This window comes from Dipodomys ordii, unplaced genomic scaffold, assembly GCF_000151885.1.
Source record: "Dipodomys ordii isolate 6190 unplaced genomic scaffold, Dord_2.0 Scaffold46, whole genome shotgun sequence".
NCBI lineage: Eukaryota > Metazoa > Chordata > Mammalia > Rodentia > Heteromyidae > Dipodomys > Dipodomys ordii.
The window spans coordinates 484,029-504,960 of NW_012267262.1; the positions used below are offsets into that span (position 1 = coordinate 484,029).

General features: G+C 38.0%; 1 protein-coding gene and 1 pseudogene across 1 annotated transcript; one reads left to right on the forward strand and one right to left on the reverse strand.

Annotated features, from left to right (window-relative positions):
• The first annotated feature begins 3,654 nt into the window (after positions 1–3,654).
• On the forward strand, positions 3,655–4,695 carry LOC105988040 (mas-related G-protein coupled receptor member X2-like). The gene is given in 3 exon segments (XM_013019534.1): positions 3,655–4,153; positions 4,156–4,433; positions 4,435–4,695. Coding segments are annotated over 3 exon segments (1,038 nt in total).
• A 4,438-nt stretch (positions 4,696–9,133) lies between these two features.
• LOC105988041 lies at positions 9,134–17,919 on the reverse strand (annotated as a pseudogene).
• Between the last annotated feature and the right edge of the window lie 3,013 nt (positions 17,920–20,932).

Sequence of the window (20,932 nt, forward strand, 5' to 3'; positions counted from 1 at the left end):
AGCACCACATAAGCAAAAAAAAAAGCTGGAAGTGGTGCTGTGGCTCAAGTGGTAGAGCGCTAGCCTTGAGCTGAAGAGCTGAGGGACAGCACCCAGGCTGAGAGTTCAGGCCCCACGACTGGACCCCTCCCCCCCAAAAAACAATAAAGTTGTTTCTTGTGTTTTACAATTGTTTTAGAAATGCCTACATTAATTTCAATTTCTCTTTTCAATACTAATCTGTATGGAACTTGAAATAGGCTGAAAATAATTCTTGAGTAGTTGTGTATAATACAAATATTCACTCATTTGGTAGTATGTTCATATTTTAGCATTGTGACAAAATATCTGAAGGAGAGGGGCTACCTTTTTATAAGTCAGGTAATGAGTACATTTCTGCTTTTGGACAATGTCACCCTTCCTTTACTTTCCCCTAGTTTTCCCCTCCCATGGCAGTCCACAAGTTATATAGGTCATTTTCCACATAGTGTATACTGAATAGCATATTGCATTTGCTCACTCTTCCTCTTTCCCTTTGTATTTTTTGTGGAAGGTATCACATTATCATTAACACAGATTAAATATAAAATATGCCTATTATGCGCAGTCATAGTTACAGCTAGTAAAAGTATTTAGAGAAATGACAAAGTTAGGCTGTTAATTATGGAGAACTGGATCCAGGAAGACTCTCACCTTTCATTTGGTGCACGAAAGTTTTCACAGATAACATAAATCAGTGTGTGTTACTGCTAAGGTAATGAAAAGGAATGTACTAGGACACGGAGAGACTTGAATGACAAGTAAGAAAAGGGTGACTTTTCTTAAAGAGAAATGAATATTCTCATTGATTGTCAGCTAGCAAAGAGAAGTTCTAAAACAACTGCTTAGGCAAGAAGGCCTGATTGGGTGAAGATGGGAAGAGGTTAAAAGATAAGAGTAGAAACAGTGTAAATGCTGAGGAACATTTCATGAAGAACACAACAGATGGCGCTCTCATTTTCAACAAGGGCCGGTGCAGGAAATTACAGGCTGCCAGCATCGTGATGTGCCTCACTGATCACCAATCCTAACTTAGCTTCTTATTATGTCTCTTTCCCAGACCAGAGTTGTGACCTAAAATAATTGTCGACTCAGGAGATTCTTCCCTTCAAAACCGAACAGCTTATCAACAGCAACAAGAAAAACTGCAGGAAGGTAAGACTTTATCATGAACTCATTCCCAAAGTTATCTTTTCCTCCTTAGTAAATATTCATGTGACTTTATGTTGTCATGGAATATGAAGGGAGCCACTGAGGTATAGCAGAAAAAGAGAAAGAGATACGAAATCTCCCTTTTGGCCACTTTGGTGCTGGCAGATATAAAAGTGACAGCATTAAAAACGCGGAATAGGAGTATTCTGTATTCCTGGACTCTTCATACCTCTTTTTGTAATATCCACTCATGTTTACTGACCTAAGGAGAAATTTGCTGTTTTCCTTAACAGAGGACACATGACAGGGTACAGGAAAGCTTTTCCAAACTAAAATTTATAGATAAATGCTTCACTGCTTTATTTGCTTTCCGAGTGGATGGGTGGGGTTGGGAGAGATGGGAAAAGATTATGGTGGGAGGGGGGAGTACTGATCAAGATGAACTGTACTCATAACCTGACATGTTGAACAGATACCTTTTTGTACAACTACTTAAAGATAATACAAATTAAAAAACCCTCCAACAACAAAAAAATCTAAATGTCTGTTTCCTTTGTATACCTCTCAGGGTCTCAGCAGCTCATCTAAAATGGGATAATTAAAAAAAACATATAATTACATGACAGTTTACCAACAGTTGTATGTTTGGATAAGTTATACGAGATGGTAAATATGCGCTCACTCCCATCTTGTAAAGTAGTAGTGAGGAGCTAAAAGTTGCAATGTTTTAAAAAACAACTAGAAGAAGTTGGATTCAAAATTGATAAATCAATATTGTAGTTTTAGCTGTGATTGTAAAAGGGAACCAGGAAGAATTGATGCCCTAAGTATCAAAGTAACACTGTTACTTCTACTCCTAACTGGGAAAAATTGAGAGAAGGAGAGAGGGAGGGAAAGAAGCAAAGAGCACAGAGAGAGAGGGGGGGAGGGGGAGAGGAGGAGAGAGGGAGAGAGAGAGAGACAGACAGACAGAAAGACAGACACATAGAGAGAGACAGAGACAGAGAGAGACCGCCAAATTACTCTCCTCTAGGTCTTCAACCTTCTGTTAATATGTCTCTCTGATTAAACACAACTAGGAGTCAGATTAAAGAGATACTTCAATTATATATAAAGATATCACCTTCTAGGATTCAAAGGAGGAAAAAGAAGGGTGGACAAATAATAGTAAATGGAAAAAATTCTACAGTATTTTCATACTTTGTAGTTCCTGGGACTTTATCTCAGATATCAGGGATCTATTACTGTTTTTTTTCCTCAAGTTTTTTGACTGTTTTTTTTTTTAACCTCTCCATGTAGTGTTTTGTCTTTCAGATGACAATATTTTTATCACGATAAGTAACTTGAAAATTACATGGTAGAAAATGGGAGTGTGCATCTATTTACAAGTATTTTAACATTATTTTATGTTATAATAGCAACTTAAGAAAGTTAGCCCTGGACTGGTGATTTCCAGATGTCAGATGCCATGGGCATTACTTTCTAGTTATTATTCTTCATCCCTGGAGAGGTGTCATCTTCATAGTCCTCCATGGCTCCTGACTACACTATTAATCTAGCCTGGGTCCCATCAGCTAATCTAAAATGGAATAATTGAAAAAACATATAATTACATGATAGTTTACCAACAGTAGTTTGTTTGGATAAGTTACACAAGATGGTAAATACGAGCTCACTCCCATCTTGTAAAGTAGTAGTGAGGAGCGAAAAGTTGCCATGTTTAAACAAACAACTAGAAGAAGTTGTCAGGACTCAAAGTTGTTAAGGAAGGGCATCAACCATGAGTTGGTTGTATCACTTCTTCCTACCTTCCAGTTGACCAGTGCCATGAATAGAAAGGAAAATTTGGACTAAGATCCTTGTTCTTTCTTCTGTTTTATAACTCTCAGTACTATGTAAGAAAAGTGGAGTATAGATGTTTGGAGACATTAACAGTATCTAGATAATGATTCGTTCTCATTTTTCTATAATGGAAATTTTTTTTTTGTAGCTCCCCACATAATGAACAGAGAATAGTAAAAAAAATCTAGGGCAGGGTGCCAGGAGACAAACATTAGCATTGGACTGACTCTTCACTGTGTGATCTTAGATATGACTTGTATCCATTAGATCTCCAGATTTTTCTTGTGATAAATTAAGATCTTATGACAAATGGTATGTGAGATATTTATGGTAGGGGTTGTCTGTACCCCACATAATATGTACCAGATATTTTTCCTTCTGCCTCATGTGGTCATGACCTGGCTTAGGATAGTGAGTGGGAATGTAGGGATAGTAGAACATTCCTATGTCAATATAGGACTGTGCTGCAATAGAGATAACCCACATTTGAAATGAAACCAGGACTGGGCTTGAAAGCGAACTCTGGGGCTCCCCGGATTCTGATATATGATTTAATCTCGCAAACCTCCTATTTCACTCTCCCGCAAAAATAACGTGTTATAGTAGTTCTCATGTAGCAGGATGTCCTAAGGGTCAGAAACCATGAAGAGGCACTCATATCTAGTTTGTGCTCTCAGAGGTCCCAGTGGAACATTTCAGAGCATAGCTACACGCATCCCAGCCTGGGGAATGGAAATCACAACAATCAACAGACGTGACCAAGATTTTCTGCTAACTGATAACAGGGGGACCGTCTTACCGAGTTTGCTGAGTCTCATTTTTGCCCTAGTTGGACTGGCAGGAAATATAGTTGTGCTCTGGCTTCTGGGCTTTCCCATGCACAGCAACACTTTCTCCATGTACATCCTCAACCTGGCAGGGGCTGACTGCTTCTTCCTCAGCTGCCACATTTTAGGTTTCCTGGTGACACTCATCAGGTTCTTTGGTTCAGTAACTATCTCTGTCCCAAGCTTCTTAACCACTGGAATGCTCTTTCACTATATCACAGGCCTGGGCATTCTCGGTTCCATTAGCACTGAGCGCTATCTTTGCATCTTATGCCCCATTTGGTATCAATTCAATCGCCCAAAGTACATGTCAACTGTATATGCAATCTGCTCTGGGCCCTATCCCTGATGCTGAGCACTCTGGAAGGAACTTATTGTTGTTTCCTTTTTAGGGATGATGCAAGTAGGTGGTGTCAGATGTTTGCTTTCACTTGTACTACCTGGCTGACGTTTTTATGTGTGATTCTTTCTGAATCTAGCCTAGCCCTACTAGTCAGTATCTTCTGTAGTTCCAGGAAGAATATGTTGACCAGACTGTATGTTACCAACCTGCTCACAGTGTTGGTCTTCCTCCTCTGTGGAATGCCCTTAGGCATCTATCTATTGGTTTCTAGTTTTCTGGATTCAGAATTCAAACTCATTAAGTTGGTACCATCTCCAGGTTGTAATCGTGCTGTCCTGTGTTAATGGCTCTGCCAACCCCATCATTTATTTCTTATTTGGCTCCTTTAGACATCAGCTGTAGAAGCAGACCCTCAAGCTTCTCCAGAGGGCTCTACAGGACACTCCTGAGAGAGAATGTAGCGACAGCCTTCCTCAGGAGGCCCTTGAGATGTCAAGAAGCAATATGGAGTAATAATTGATGGCCCCTCTGTGGCTGGATAGATGCGGCTTGAAAGCCCTTTTCAATTAAGTAGTCTCTCTCCCTACCCTCTCTCCCTCCCTCCTTCCTTTCTTCCTTCCTTCCTTCCTTCCTTCCTTTTATCCTTCCTTCCCTCCTTCCTTCTTTTCTTCCTTCCTTCCTTTCTTTTCTCTGTCTTTCTTTCTTTTTCACAGGTATTTGTTTAATAATTTTAAATTTCCTCACAAGGTAGTCAAAGAATTAAGTCTTTATGATATTGATTCTTTTTCTTTCTTTTGATTAAGACATTTATTTTGAAATAATTGTAAATTGGAATCCACTTTGAAGAAATGATACCAAGAAAAATTATGTACTCTGACTTCTTCAAATGGTAATCTGTTTGCAAAATGATAGTTCAATGTTATCGTCAAGATACGGATATTTGGCAGTCAAGATACAGATCAACTCATCACCACAATTGCTCATGTTCCAAATTTTCAACATAATTCACCCTCCTCCTTCCTGCTTAAGACTGTCCCTATCTCTTGACAACAACCAGGTTGTTCTGCATTTCTGTAAGTTGATCACTTCAAGAATAATTACATAGACGGAATCATGAAGTATGTTATATATTTTTTATTTTTATTTTATTTTATTTGTGAACATACTGTTCAGAGGGGTTACAATTACATGGGCAAGATAATGCATACATTTCATGAAGTATGTTATATTTTATGTTGACTTTTTCACTCAGTCATGTTTTCTTGAGATTGTGACTGCATGAATAAGAAATGGTTTCTTTTGTAATGCTGAATACTCTGCCATATGGTTTATTTCTAGGAAATGACAAATTTTTTTCCAAAGCATTTGTACCATCTCACATTTTCACTATTGATTTTTGTTTTTGTAATAATTTTTAAAATAAATATGTATTTAATTTTTTATTGTAAAGATGATGTACAGAGGAGTTCCAGTTACATAAGTTAGATAATGACTACATTTTTTGAAACAGTATTACCCCTTCCCTCACTTTCTCTAAGTTTTCCTTCAACCCCACCTCAAAAGTTGTGTAGTTCATTTTCAACATATTGTCTAGAGAGCATCACTGCAGCATTTGTTTAACCTTGTTAGCTCAGAAGCCATTTCTGTGCTCCCCTTTTCCCTACCCCAAACAGATTAACTTACATACAAGACAAAAGATTCTGAAAACAAAACCAGTGACACAGGAGAAAACAAAAACAACAATGAAAAAAACCCCTCTTGGTTCCGTTTCTTGGAGTTTGTTTTGATAAATACCATTTTATATGGTCATATAAATAGTTTTTCTCAATCCTGATGGTGGGAATGTAAATTGGCAAATTCTGGAAACAATATGGAAGTTGTACAGATAATTAAAAATAAACCAGTGATCTAGAAATCTCTCACTAAAGGTATATACCTAAAGGAAATGAAATTCATAAATTGAAGCAACATTTGCATCCACATACTTATTGCTATCTACAACATCCAGGTAATGAAAACAATCTAACTGATCACCAATTGATAAATGAATAAGGGAGAGGAGGGGGATGAAGGGGAAGGAGGAGAGGAAGTAGGAGAAAATGCAGTCATAAAATTCAATGCACATCCTACAACATTAAGAAAAGCGAGAGAAGGAGTTGAAAGGAATGGAGGAGAATGTTGAAAAGGGAGACACTCATCAAGATGCAGTTTTCATAAACTGCTTTGTTGAATGGTAGCTCCTTTACAACTACTTAAAATAATAAAATATATTAAAATATGTCTATGTATGAATATTATATGTGTGTATTCATATATACACATATACTCACAAATGTGCATGTATACATATACACATATATAAACGTATAAACATATATACACATATGTATGTGTATATATAAACTATTCAGTCATAAAAGGAATTAAAAGGAATGAAATCTTGTCTTTTTTTTTTGCCAGTCCTGGGGCTTGAACTCAGGGCCTGGGCACTGTCCCTGAGCTTCTTTTGCTCAAGGCTAACATTCCACCACTTGAGCCACAGCTCCATTTCAGACTTTTTCCGTTTATGTTGTACTGAGGAATTGAACCTAGGGCTTCATTCATACTAGGGAAGCACTCTACTCTAAGCCACATTCCCAGACCAAATCTTGTTACTGAAAAAAAATATGGTATAACTTGGGATTATTATGTGAAGTGCAATAATCCTGGCACAGAAAGACAACAGTGGATGATCTCATTCACATATGAAATGTCAAACAGTTGGTCTCATCAAATTTGAAAAGAGAAAAACTGATGATCAGAGACTGGGGAAAGTATATGGAGGGAGGAATCAGAAAAGATTGGTCAAACCATACTAAGTTATCATTAGATAGGTGTGAGAAGTTCTGGTGTATGATTTCATATTAATATGTCTATAGATAACAATAACATTCTTTTCATGTCACAAAGTTAAAGTATTTTAAAACTTTTCACCCTAAGGAAGTAATGAATCTGGTAAGTTTAGCCTAATTTAAACACTGTACAAGTAATCTGGTATCCAAACATCACATAATACTCCAAAAGTATGTGTACTTTCTATGCTTTAGTTAAAATGAATATAAAATTGATAATACAAATTAATGATGGTTATGCATAAGTTTTAGGTGTACAGTTAATCAGTTTTGTGAAATGAATATATCTATGTGACTCAAAATCCAATTATGATACAAAACAAGCACATGCCTCTTTTGAGAATGTCATGATCATGGTACTAGTCTGGTGTAGGTAACTCTGGGGCTGAGCTGTGAGACCCAGAAAGGATTAAGAGGTTGGAATGCTGCTTCCATAGTACTCAGAAGGCTAAGACTGGACCCTGGGAAGGTCAGGCAAGGCAAGGCAAAAACGAATGTGTAAGTTACTACCCTAAGTTTGTTTAAGTTAGAGCTGTTTGGACCCTAAAAGCTTGAAACCTTAGTAATAAGATGAATGTTTATGTTACGGTAAGATGTTTACTGCTTCCCTCTGCTCTTTAATGATGAGGAAGTCAGTTATCACTAAGTATTCAAACTATACCTCATGTTAATGATTGTAACCACAAGAAAGATTGATACCCAGCTTTCTGCAGGTACCTATAGTGATCTCCCCTGTACTGAACTAAACAAATAAACACGCTTATGAGAGCTCAGGGTTCAGAAGCTGGTGGATGCTGAACCCTTTGGTTCCCTGCTCTTTCCCTCTCCGTGTCTTTTCTTGTTTCTTTGAGGTATCCCATCCTGTTGTCCCACGTTGCGATTAGCAACAGGTCATACAGTGAAGACAAGTCCAGAAGGCTTCTATATGGAAAACGTTTTCTGACTCTTTTTTCTCAAAGATGCATGTGGATGTTTTTAGTTGTGAAGTGATATGACAGGCAGATGAGCCATAGGCTCAGCACTTTTGGGAGCAGAATGAAAACAATTGGCTGGATTTTGCCCACTGATAATGCTACCTAGTATTTTCAAGAGTATAAGTCAAATCCATAACACTGCTACAATAAACCAACCAAACAATTAATAAATAAATCAACTGAAGCTTCTCTACCCATGTCAACTGTGGTCAGTTCAGTTCTTCCTTGTCATACAGAGCTAAGTGCTGAGAATTAAATCGAGATCAAGACATAGCCAAAAAATCAGTGCAAAGTCCTGATTACATTGCCTTCTAAAATCTAAGTTACATGCACTATTCATAAATGATTTCCAACATACTTTACCTTGAAATCAATACTGAGACTGCAATGAATGTCTGATTGGGATTTGTCCCATGTGTTTCTAGAATTTAGATGGTTCCAAGTTAGAAGTTAAATTGAGTAGTTTGCAGAACTAAAGGACATGCATTTTATTACCTGAATCGAAGACCAAATTGTCAACATGTCAATGAAAGTATCTCCAGCAATAGGACATTTTATTTCAGAGACATTATGTCATCAAGTATACATTTTCCAAAAAGCCCAGTGATCTAATGAAATATGAACTTATTCTCTCACAAATAACTACATGCAACAATGCCTTAAACACAGTACATATTATGATTCCCATTGGAATATATAGAGAAAATTTAAAAAAAATCTTGAAAACTACAGGATTTTGCAGTGTATATGAGAATTCTCTCTACTGATGTGAAACTAAAACTAAAACATGCTAAGAAAATGATAGAAAAGTAACAGAACTTTATTCACATAGAGTGATATAGATACTCTACCTTCATACTCATCGCTGAGCAAAGCAGAAAAAACTGAGATAAGTACATTTATTTGAATATACTAAGGAATTACAAAGATACTTCAGAGATATGGACTGAGATAAGGGCAGACGACTCTCAACTGTGTTATGGCCAGAGTCATTCACAAAGGTATATCTATGGATGAGGGCAGAAGTTGTTTATCATTGCTCCATTCCGCTTCCTGACATCTCCAGGGTCCCCTGAGAAAAGTTTCCTATGTATTCATCTCTTCAAGAGTATCCTGAAGAGCCCTCTGCAGAACTCTCTTAAGGGTTTGCCGCTTTCACTGTTGAAAGGGGCCAACAAAGAAGCAAATGATGGGGTTGGCACAGTTAACAGTGGCTAGTAAAAACAAAAGCTTTAAGAGAACAGGAGAGGGCATAGACATTGCTATAAATCACAGTTATTAGGAAGGAGCTGAAGCCATAGGCAGGCTACAGAAGATGAAGACCAGCACTGTGAGCAGACGGTCACATACAACCTGCTCAGTGACATCCATCAAGAGTCACAGAACATCCTTATAGTCAAAGTCAGGCTGGACCCTGAGAGAATCACAAATAAAAATGGCAGGTATCCAGCACTAGAAAATCTAAATAACTGACATCAATTCTAATAACAAAAACCATACCAATTTGAATAGTAATAAGCTGGAAAGCAAGAAACGACAGTGATAGTACCCAGACCAGCACACACATGAAGGATGATGCATGTGTTGGGCGGTGGCACTGGTACCAGATGGGATGCATGACAGACAGGTACCGCTCCAGGCTAATAACACTGAGGAAGCTCAGGCCTGCTGTATAAGAATAGAAAAACGTGAAGTGAAAATATAAAAGAAATAGAATTCCGTGCTTTCAAGAAAATAGCTGGTAAGCTCATGCAGACAATATATAAATTGAAAGCATAGGTAGAGGAAGTCAGCCACAGACAAGTTTAGGATATAGACTGAGATAGCATTTCTTCAAATCCAGAAGCCAAGGAGCCAGATCACAGCTGCATTTCCTGCCAGTCCAACCACATCAATGATGACATTCATCAAGTTTCCTGATAGGTGTGATTATTGTCATGCAGTCCTTTCACTTCTGTAACCAAGGCTGATGTGGTTGGTTTCGATTTCAAAATCACTCCATTGGTGCCCCTGAAAGCAAAAATCAAGCTTCAGAAACTCTTATGTAATTTCTTTTTAAATATTAATAAGTTTTTTTAAATTGTGAAAATACTATACAGAGGGGTTACAATTACATGAGCAAGGTAATGAGTACACTTGTACATCTCATGGTTGCAATGGGTCCACCTGTATCCCTACTTAAACAATTTTTTTCCTTCCCCTCCCCAAATTATACCAACATCAAATACAGTAAAAACAGGGGTTATACCGTGGGGGAGGGACATACAAAGCAAAAAAACACCTTAAAATATGTTAGAAACAATAGCAAGAAAGAAAAACCACTTGAGTCCTTATCTTGGGGTTCCTTTAGCCTCATATCAACTTATCTGACCTTTTCTGCTTGTCTCAGACATACTAGTTATTGCAAATAAGGGAAACCATGGGACCTATGTTTCTTTGGGCCTGGTTTACCTCACCTAATATAATTTTTTCCAAGTCTTTCCATTTCTTAACAAATGGAGCAATACCATTCTTTCTGATGGAGGCATAGAATTCCATTGTGTATATATACCACATTTTATTTTCTTTTTTTGGGGGGGGATCAGGTTGTGGGGCCTGAACTCTGGGCCTGGGCACTGTCCCTCAGCTCTTCAGCTCAAGGCTAGTGCTATACTACTTGAGCCACAGCGCCACTTCCAGCTTTTTTTTCTTTTTGCTTATGTGGTGCTGAGGAATCGAACCCAGGGCCTCATGCAGGCAAGGCAAACACTCTACCACTGAGCTACCTTCCTAGCCCCATATTCACATCTTTATGTGTGCCCAAACATCTGATGTTGATCACTGACAAGTCTTTGAAGGACACCATATAGTTTTGTTAAGTGTCTAGAAGAATTATATGAAGTATGGGTATATCTAGTAGAGGGTTGGTAAGTGGAGTGCTCTGAGTGTGCATTATAAATCTTTTTTATACCCTCTCCAAGGTCTTTAATAGATTGTTCTCTCTGATGAGAGGAATCTTTGAAGGGAAGTTGGACAAGTGCAGGTTGTGAAATTTCAAGAGAAATGCTTATGTGTATTTCAAGTTGGGAAAAAGGTCAGTTGACACTGAGGTGGACAATTCCAGTAGATTGATAGGCATTGATTCTCAGAAGGCATTGACTCTTTCATTCTACTCAAGAGTTTAAAGGTTAAAAATTGTTTTTTTCACTTACCCTAGAGTAATTAATCCTGCTTTTCTCAAATATGGATTTGCAACCAACAGAGCTGCCTCAGGCCTACCCTTTTACCAGTTCTTTGAACATATCTACCAATAATTTCAAGTAGATTCCAAATGGATGATGGAAAAACAAAGGAGAAGGTCCCAAGCTATAAGCAATATGTGCTAGTCAAAATTGTGAATGAAATAAAATTAGGAATAGTTAATAGTATCCAGGGGCTCTTTCTTTTTCTGAAAATGTGTACAAAACTGGAGGTCTTCAAGTAGAAGGAGAGGCATGCAGGGAATGAATACAGCATGAACTCTTTTTTGTTTTATTGTGAGAATACCATACAGAGGAGTTACAATTACATGGGCAAGATAATGAGTACATTTCTTATCCATGAATTCTTATGGAGAAATAACATTACATAGTTTTCAGTTTACATTTCACTCATTTTATTCTCCGTTTTTTATTTTGGTTTCCATTTCACTCATATATAAAGGTATGTATCATGCACTCATTCAGTGAATAAATTTAGTGGCTTGAACTGGAAAAATAGAAGTTTTACTGATCCTGCACTAGGCAACTCATTATTGGAATCTATTTTTGTTGTTGTTGTTGTTGTTGGTCATGGGGCTTGAACTCTGGGCTTGGGCACTGTCCCTGTGCTCTTCAGCTTAAGGCTAATGCTCTATTGCTTAAGCCACAGCGCCACTTCTGGTTTTCTAGTGGCTTAGTGGAGATAAGAGTCTCATGGACTTTCCTGCCTGGGCTGGCTTTGAACCGTGATCCTCAGATCTCAGTCTCCTGAGTAGCTAGGATTACAGGGGTGAGCTACTGATGCCTGGCTGGAATCTTTATTTGCTATGTAATATATTTATCTTCCTCATCAAGTGTGAAGTTTTCTAAGGAAGAAATCATGCAATTTAACATTTTTCCATAGACAATGGATTTTCATATTTGAACCTATGGGAAAATGTCTATCTAAAGCATACAAGATAAGTTTTTTGGGATTACTTACTCAAGAACAGGCTCCATACCATCTTCTGGTCTATTTGTGCCCAGTGTGAGGCTTTCTTTCTGTTCTCTGCCGCATTTCTTATTTCTCAGGAATTCTAAAAAAGTTTTCACATGATCACAGAACCCAAGACAATATCAGGAGTTTTCAAGTCTGCTAGAGTCCCCTGGTAGCCATTCATTTCTTCTGGCACCATGGGATTTTTTTTTGAGATCTAAATTAAATAATTGATCTGATTTTTCCATTATATCTTCATTTTAATGGCAAGTGAGTAGAGTGATACAGTCACTTCAAGGTTGTCCGATCAACCGAAGGAGTATGCCCTTTATTCACATCTTTCTCTTCCCTAGGCTGGCATATTGACCCGGCCCAAATTCATGTTCACCATATGATGTTGATCAACATTCTTTGTGATTGGGGAATGGGAACAACAAGGTCATGTTTCATATGCAGTAGAGCTTTCAGACTATATAATACAAACCTTTTGTTAAGGTGCTTATGTAATGGTCCAGTATATAAATAGGCAACCTCATTATCTAATAAGTATGAAGCACAATTTGCATGAATTAGATACATTACAGTTTTGAAGTACTTTTGTAATGATGGTGAAAGTTCTGTAGAGGTGACAAAAGAAAAATAAGATGCAAACCAGAAATAATATCTGTGATAGAGATGAGATGAGAAACATTTCAATGATATTTGGACCTCACAGAAGTAGAAAGACACAAAAGATATAAAGACTAGTCTCATGTTCCATGAAAAAAATTGTTAAAATTGTTTGCAAATGTCCCTGCTGGCTTTGACTTCCCAATGGTGTCATTGTGTGTGTGTGTGTGTGTGTGTGTGTGTGTGTGTGTGTGTTGGTCATGGGGCTTGAACTCTGGGCCTGGGTGCTGTCCCTCAGCTCTTCAGCTCAAATCTAGCACTCTACCACTTGAGCCACAGCGCCACTTCCAGTTTTCTGGTGGTTTATAGGAGATAAGAGTCTCACAGGTCTTTCCTGCTGGGGCTGTCTTTGAACCGTCATCCTCAGATCTCAGCCTCCTGACTAGCTAGGATTACAGGTGTGAACCACTGGCACCTGGCTCAATGGTGTCATTTTTTCAGAATTCTTTCCCTTCTCTGTGTGTTTCAATGGAGCCACTGGACAACAGGATCTCAGGATCCTTGAGTGATATGAGTAGGATATTTTGAGAACCAATGAAACGTGTTATATGATGTAAGATCTGAGAAACAATATATACATACATATTTACTTTTAAATGAAAATGAGGAATCAGCATTCTCTTCATGACAACATATTTGAATGTAAATCAAGGAAATAAGGACATTTGATTTGGAAAGTCAGAAAAATTGGGTTAACCTCATTTTAAATTTCCAGATGGAGAGCAATTAGCATTCACTTTTCAGAAGAAACTTTCTGTTTCTTGTTTTTCCCATAACCCCCTGAATAAAGCACCTTGTCCTGGAAACATAAGAACTCAGAGCAAATATCATAACTGAATATCTGGATGTTCCTGGAATAAATCCTTACCTTCCATTTTCTTGTTCACAGTTGCAGATTTGACCTGTAGTGGAGAGGAAGAACCTTTCTCAGACAGAGCAATAACAAAGTTGCCTCCTGTCCTGAAATTCAAGAGATGATACCAAGAACTAATAGAAAGCTTGTGATCAAGTGAGGCTTATGAGGATTGCAGACAACCCATGTGATTTTCTGTACATGCACTAGAAGAGACTAGAGCCATCTGAGTCATGATCCTTCACTAAGATATTTCTTGTCATCTACCCTATTTTCACACCCGTATCTTCCTCCTTCATCCCATTTCATTTAGTCCACCTTCCTTTAAGTAATTGCTGCTCTGTCCTTTAATTGCCAACTCCAACCTTAGGTAGAAATATCAAACGATTTTAGGTTGTATTTGGGGCCCTAGAACTCAATATTAAAGTGTATCACTGGGCCTGACTGCACATGCTGTCATAGCAAAGAGGCATTTATTAGAATAGTTTTATTCTAAACAATAGAGAAATGATTACATGTTGATAGGTTCCATGAATACCATAATTTTATTTTCCATTTGTTGGTATTTCCTATTCTTACAGATTATCATTTAACTTTGGCTATTTTTCCTTCCTTCCTTCCTTCCTTCCTTCTTTCCTTCCTCCTTTCCTTCCTTCCTTCCTCTTTTCCTTCCTTCCTTTCTTCTTTCCATTTTCAAACAAGTATATGTTCAAACTTGCATTTCTTCTCCCATTTTGTATTTCAGAACCTTTTATGTTTCTGTTCCACATACACCAGGATATTGAAAAATCCAGCCTGTATATCATGATAATACAGAATCAGAATTGTAGATGAGGGATACAACATTAGCCTTGCTTTTGAATAGCTAGGCTCTGTGCACAATAGAGGTGATAGTTATATACTTTCGCAAATATATAGTTTTGGATGTTGTACAATCGACTATTCTAATGACATATATCAAGCCTATTAAAATATCTGTAAAGTTGAATTTTGTGTGTGTGTTGATGTTAGAACTTGAATTCAGGGCCCTAGCAGTGCACCTGGGCTTTTGTTCTCAAGGCTAGTTAGTGCTCTACCTTTATCTAGAACTCTTCTTCCAGCTTTTTGGGCTGTTAATTGGAGATCAGAGTCTTTTGGCCATTTTTGCCTGTGCTAGCTTTGCAGTATGATCCTAGATCTTAGCATCTTGAGTATCTAGATTATAGATGTGTGCTATTGGCACCCATCTTAGAGTTAAATATTTTTATTGTAATTTCTACACGTGGTATAAGAGGTTACAATTCCGTAAGTCATAGTATAATTACAATGCTTCTTTCAATGTCACCCCTTCCTTTGTTCTCTCCCACTTTCCTCCTCTTCTAACTAACATTAAGTTACATAGTTCATTTTTCACATCATGTATATTCAATGTAGTGACTAGGTTTGCCTACTTCTCGCCTCTCTCCTTGTCCATCTACTTTGTTCATCTCTGAAATAATGTTTCTACCTCCTGGTATCCAGTTCGATGAGCAGTTGTTCAGAGAAGTAGTGCCTTTGCGTTCCTCCACTAAGTATCATTGAGCCATGTGTATGTTTTCACATATAGTTGTATATGTTTACATGGTTGCCCATATTTACATGCCAATAATAATCATGAGTGAAAATGAGTTAAATTTAAGTTCCCCAATAAAAAACACATAGAGTAGCACTGGATGCATGTCCCAAGTAGCAGAGTGCTGGAAATGAGCTAAGCGAAAGCATAATGTCCTGAATTCAAGCCCCTGTACCAGTCTCATTAAACAAACAAATATAAATAAATAAATAAATAAAGTTTTTAATTAATTTAAGAACAATATACCCAGACTCAAGAAAACACTGCATATAAAAACTCATCTCACTATTAAGGAAACACATGGACTTAAAATGGAGAAAGATATTTCTCTCAAGTGATATGAAAACATAAAAGGGTAGTAAGGTAACTTTTTGCTTTATGGGGAAAATACCAGAGGAAAACCATTAGATAGTAAAGATTTATCTGGACTCATGGTTTTAGTCATTGTGGGCAAGATGGACAAACAGACCTCTGGTAGTCAGAAAGATGATACATATACACTCACTCACACACATATGAAACACAAATAAACTGAGTAGGAAAGAGAGGTATTATATAGAAATGTAACTCTCAAATGTTCCCACAATTTCATTTCAAGCTCCAATGAAAATGTCCTAACATCTCTGTTTTCTAGTACCCCTATTCCTAGCAGTGAAGATAAAAAACAAACCACAGGTAGGCATCTGTGGCTTATGCATGTAATCCTAGCTACTCAACTGGCTGAGTAGCTGGTTCAGAGCCAGCCTGGGCAGGGTAATCCATGAGACTCTTATCTCCAATTAACCACCAGAAAACTGGATGTGGAGCTGTGGTTTAAGTGGTAGAGTACTTGCCTTGAGATGAAGAACTCAGAGATGGTGCCCAGGCCTACAGTTCAAGCCCCATAACCAACAAAAACATACACACAAAACAAACAAACAAACACATTTATTGGAATATGATTGGTCTATTAAAGCTGTGGTATGGGATGAGAAGAAGTAAGTCTCTACCTATTTGGCAGGGTATAGTCTTTGCAGTTTGTTAGTTATAAGGATGTGTACCAGCTATATGGACAGCTGGAAGCATGTCTTGCCAGGGACTCAGCCATATTTTTTTTGGTAATTTTGTTTGTTTGTTTTTGCTCTGAGTCTCAGACTGGTCCTGGACTGAGTCCAGATGTATAGACCTTTGGCTATTTCACTTTGCCAAGAGCCCTTATGAGCAACTGTGTTCTGTGTTCTCACTAAGTTTCGTTGTGTGTTTGGGTTCTTGCCTTGCAGTGTCATGCACCCTTAACAGGGAAGTGCACCAGGCTATCTCTTTCCTACACCTTTGGTTTATTCCCTTTGGTTACTATTTTTGATTTCTGTACCCTTTGGTTACTATTTTTGATTTCTTTGTCTTGTATATCAATTTATCTGATTTGAGGAAGAGAAGGGGAATCACAGAAATAGTGAGACAAAAGATGAAAAAAAAGATGAACCAATACAACAGTGATACTCACTAGACACTATGCTGGAAATGAACTTTACTACTGGGGGGGGAGTGTGGAGAGTTGAGAAGGGAAAAAAATGAAAGAAAATGAGGGAGGTGATAACACTGTTCAAAAATAAGTGTCCCTTCAAAGAGAAACTTCTCTGAAGAGGAAATAAGAATGGCCAATAGACACATGAAGAAATGCTCAACTTCTCTAGCCATAAAAGAAATGCAAATCAAAATAACATTGAGAGTTCATTTCACCCCAGTTAGAATGGCTATAATCAAGAATTCTAATAACAACAGATGCTGGAGGGCATGTGACCAAAAGGGAACCCTACTGCATTGTTGGTAGAAGTGTAAACTTGTTCATCCACTTTGGAAAGCAATATGGAGGTTCCTCTAAAGACTCCACATAGAGCTCCCTATGACCCAGAAATCCCACTTTTGACAACTTACCCAACCAATCACAAACAAGGCTATACTAAAGCTACCAGCACAACTATGTTTATCACAGCATTATTTACCATAGCTAAGATATGGAACCAACCCAGGTGCCCCTCAGTAGATGAATGGATCAAGAAAATGTGATATATATATATATATATATGTGTGTGTATATATATATATGTGTGTGTATATATATATGTATATATATATATATATATATATATATGACCTCACACCCTATTTGTTAGGAAATGGAAAGACTTGGAAAAAATTATATTAGTGAAGTAAGCCAGGCACAAAGAAACATAGGTCCCATGGTTTCCCTTATTTGCAATAAGTAGTATAAGTCTAGAACAAGCAGAAAAGGTCAAAAGCTATGTATGCATGACCACATAAGATGATATTAAGTGAAATGAACCCCAAGATAGGGACACACTGTTTTTTTTCTTTCTTGCTATTGTTTTTAACATATTTAAAATGTACTACGTGATTTTTTTGCTTCTTTAGTATGTGCTTCCCTCATGGTATAACCCCTGTTTTCACTGTATTTGATCTCGGTGCCCTGCATCTTGTATATACATTTTTCTAATTTTGGCAGGGGAAGGGAAATAACAATATGCTGAAATAAGGATACAGGTTTATCCATTGTAACAATGAGATAGACAAGACACTATGTTGAAAATGAACTTTATAACTTGGTGGGGGAGGAGTTTGGGAGGTGGGGAGGGAAGGGATAGTAGGGGATAAACAAAGGAAGAGGTAACAATGCTCGATAGGAAATGTACTTATTACCTTACTCATGTAACTGTAACCCCTCTGTACATTATTTTTTTTACAATAAAAAACATAAAAAACCCGTGAAAGAAAGAAAGAAACAACAACCCAATTAATAAATAGACTAATGACTTAGGGAGACTTCTCCAAAGAAGAAATAAGAATAGCCAATAGACACATGAAGAGATGTTCAATATCTCTGGCTATAAAGGAAATGAGATCAAAACAGCATTGAGATTCCACCTCACCCCAGTTATAATGACCATTATCTAGAAAACGAACACTAACAGATGCTGGTGGGAATGTGGCCAGAAGAGAACACTACTACACTGTTGGTGGGAATGTAAAATTGTTCAACTACTCTGAAAAACAATATGGAGGTTCCTCCAATACTAAACATAGAGCTTCCTTATGACCCAACAATCCCGCTCCTGGGCATTTATCCAAATGACCACAAACCAGGCCACACTAAAGCCACCAGCAAAACTATGTTAATTTCAGCATTGTTTCCTAGCTAAGATATGGAATAAACCTAAATTCCCCCCAGTGGATGAATGGATCAAGAAAATGTGGTATATGTACACAATGGCATTCTATGCTTCCATCAGAAAGAAAAGCATTGCTCCATTGGTAAGGAAATGGAAAGACCTAGAAAAAATTATATTAAGCAAAGTAAGCCAGATCCAATGGAAAATAGGTTGCATAGTTTCCCTCATACATAAAACAACTGACTGTTTTCTATTTTGTCAAATATCTTGAGACTATTCAGAATAATCTAATTTCTACATCCAAGTATAGAACCCAATGTTCCCATACATCATCCCATGCTCTGACATGTTTTGGGAAGCCTTAGCTGCTTTATGCCTCTGGAAGCTCAAATTCTGTGGACCTGTAGAAAGGAGAAGACAATAATGATAGAAATCTTGTAAAAATATCAAACTGAAAGTCTGCACATAAATAGTTCAATAACTCAAAAAAATTCAGTTGCCAGCTCATCTAATAGACGATATCAAGTTTAAAACAGAGAAAATTGGCTTGAAGATAAGGTACATGATTAGAATGATCAAATAAAGAAAAACTAACCAGGGTGCTGTTGGCTCCTGCCTGTACTTCAAGCTGCTCCAGAGATCTGAGAATTATGGTTCAAAGCTAGCCCAGGTAGAAGAGTTCATGACATTATCTCCAATTAACTACCAAAAAGCCAGAAGTACAGCTGAGGCTCAAAGTGGTGGGGCACTAGCCTTGAGCAAAGAGAACTCACTGACAATGCTTCTGAGTTCTAGCCCCAGGGCTGGCACCAAAAAAGGAAAGGAAAACTAAGGAATATAAGGGAAATATGGGAGATCTCTTGCCCATCATTAAAAGAACATGCCTATGAATCAGTGATACAGAAAGAGCAAGGGGTGGGGCTGAAGATTTAAAAGTCCATTTTTCAAGACACTAGAATATTTGCCAAATCTTGAGAAAGATATATTCATCTAGGTATAAGCTGTTGCTACGAAACCAAAAAAGTCAGAGCAGTAAGGATGCTCTCCATGTCGTTATAGTTAAAACATTAAGTGTAACACAAAAGAAAACACAACTGAAAATAGTGAGAGAAGTGACAAGTCCCATATAAATAACCAGCAGAATGACTGCATATTGCTACAGAAACACTAACTGTGACAAGGACATGGAATAATAAATTCTAAGACCAGGAAAAAAAGCAACTGATAGAGCAAAGACAGACTAATGCACATTGATGACTTGCACATTGCTATATTCTCAGGAACCATGAATAAACATCATGTAAATGGTTTCAAAGAAATAGAGGCAAGAACCCAAAATAGGGATACAGGTGGAGCCATTGCAACAATGAGATGTACAAGGCTGGGGGGGGGGCGGGGAGGAGGATGGGAAGGGATGGGAAGGGGAAACAAAGGAGGAGGCTACACCCAAGTGGATACAAGTATACACCATAGCTCCCTATGTGGGACTCTTAGAAGAGCAAGCTGACTGAAGACCAGGCACACATACCTAGAATTGGTCCATGGCTGGTAAAACACATTTGATGCTCTTAATCTGGTGAGGTGCCAGGATAAAGGAAGCCCAACACATGTCCCTGGACTGCCCAGCCCCATTCCAGTAGGTACAAGCAAACATCACTGTCCATGAGGCGTTCTTACAGAGGATGCTGACTGAAATGTCACAATACTTGTCTAGCACTGGGAAAAATCATTGGCCCTGGTATCTCACAGTAGAGCACAAGCTTGGTACCCTTCTCTGGGCCCACCAGATTCATCAAACCATTGAACAGCCAAGTAGTAATGGCTCCCCATAAGCAATTCTTGTAGAGTGATTTGACAAAAGGTCTGAACCACTGTGACCATAAGAGGGCTGGATAAAAAAGCATGTGTTGCAAATCCAGTACACTTTCCTGTTGATGGTACTTAGAGGCAAGATCCCAAGATATCAACAAGCTCAGCGACAACAAAGAACACAACTCTTCATGAGGACCTCTTGGCTAAGTGAGATCACCAAAAGCCTACACACTTGAATCAGTCTAAAACCATCTGAGAAGCTGAGCAAAAAGCAAACAAACAATCACAAAACACTCCCTAGCTGTGACGCTGGCAAAAGACTGCAAGAGATTGGAAGCAGGAAGTATGTCCATGTAACTGGCATAGATCCCTTTGACTGAGAGACACGAAGACTGCTGTTCTCTCCAAGAGGTAGAGACCTGCTGCATCTCATCTTGGTCATAACAGGTCACATATCTGTCAATGGACATTTGGTTTATCTCCATGTCATAGTATTATGAATGTTGATGATATAAACACACACATGTGTCTTAAAGCTATACTGTAAAATCTTTTGTATCTATAGCTGGAAATGAAATTGCTGGGTGTCGCTACCGCCT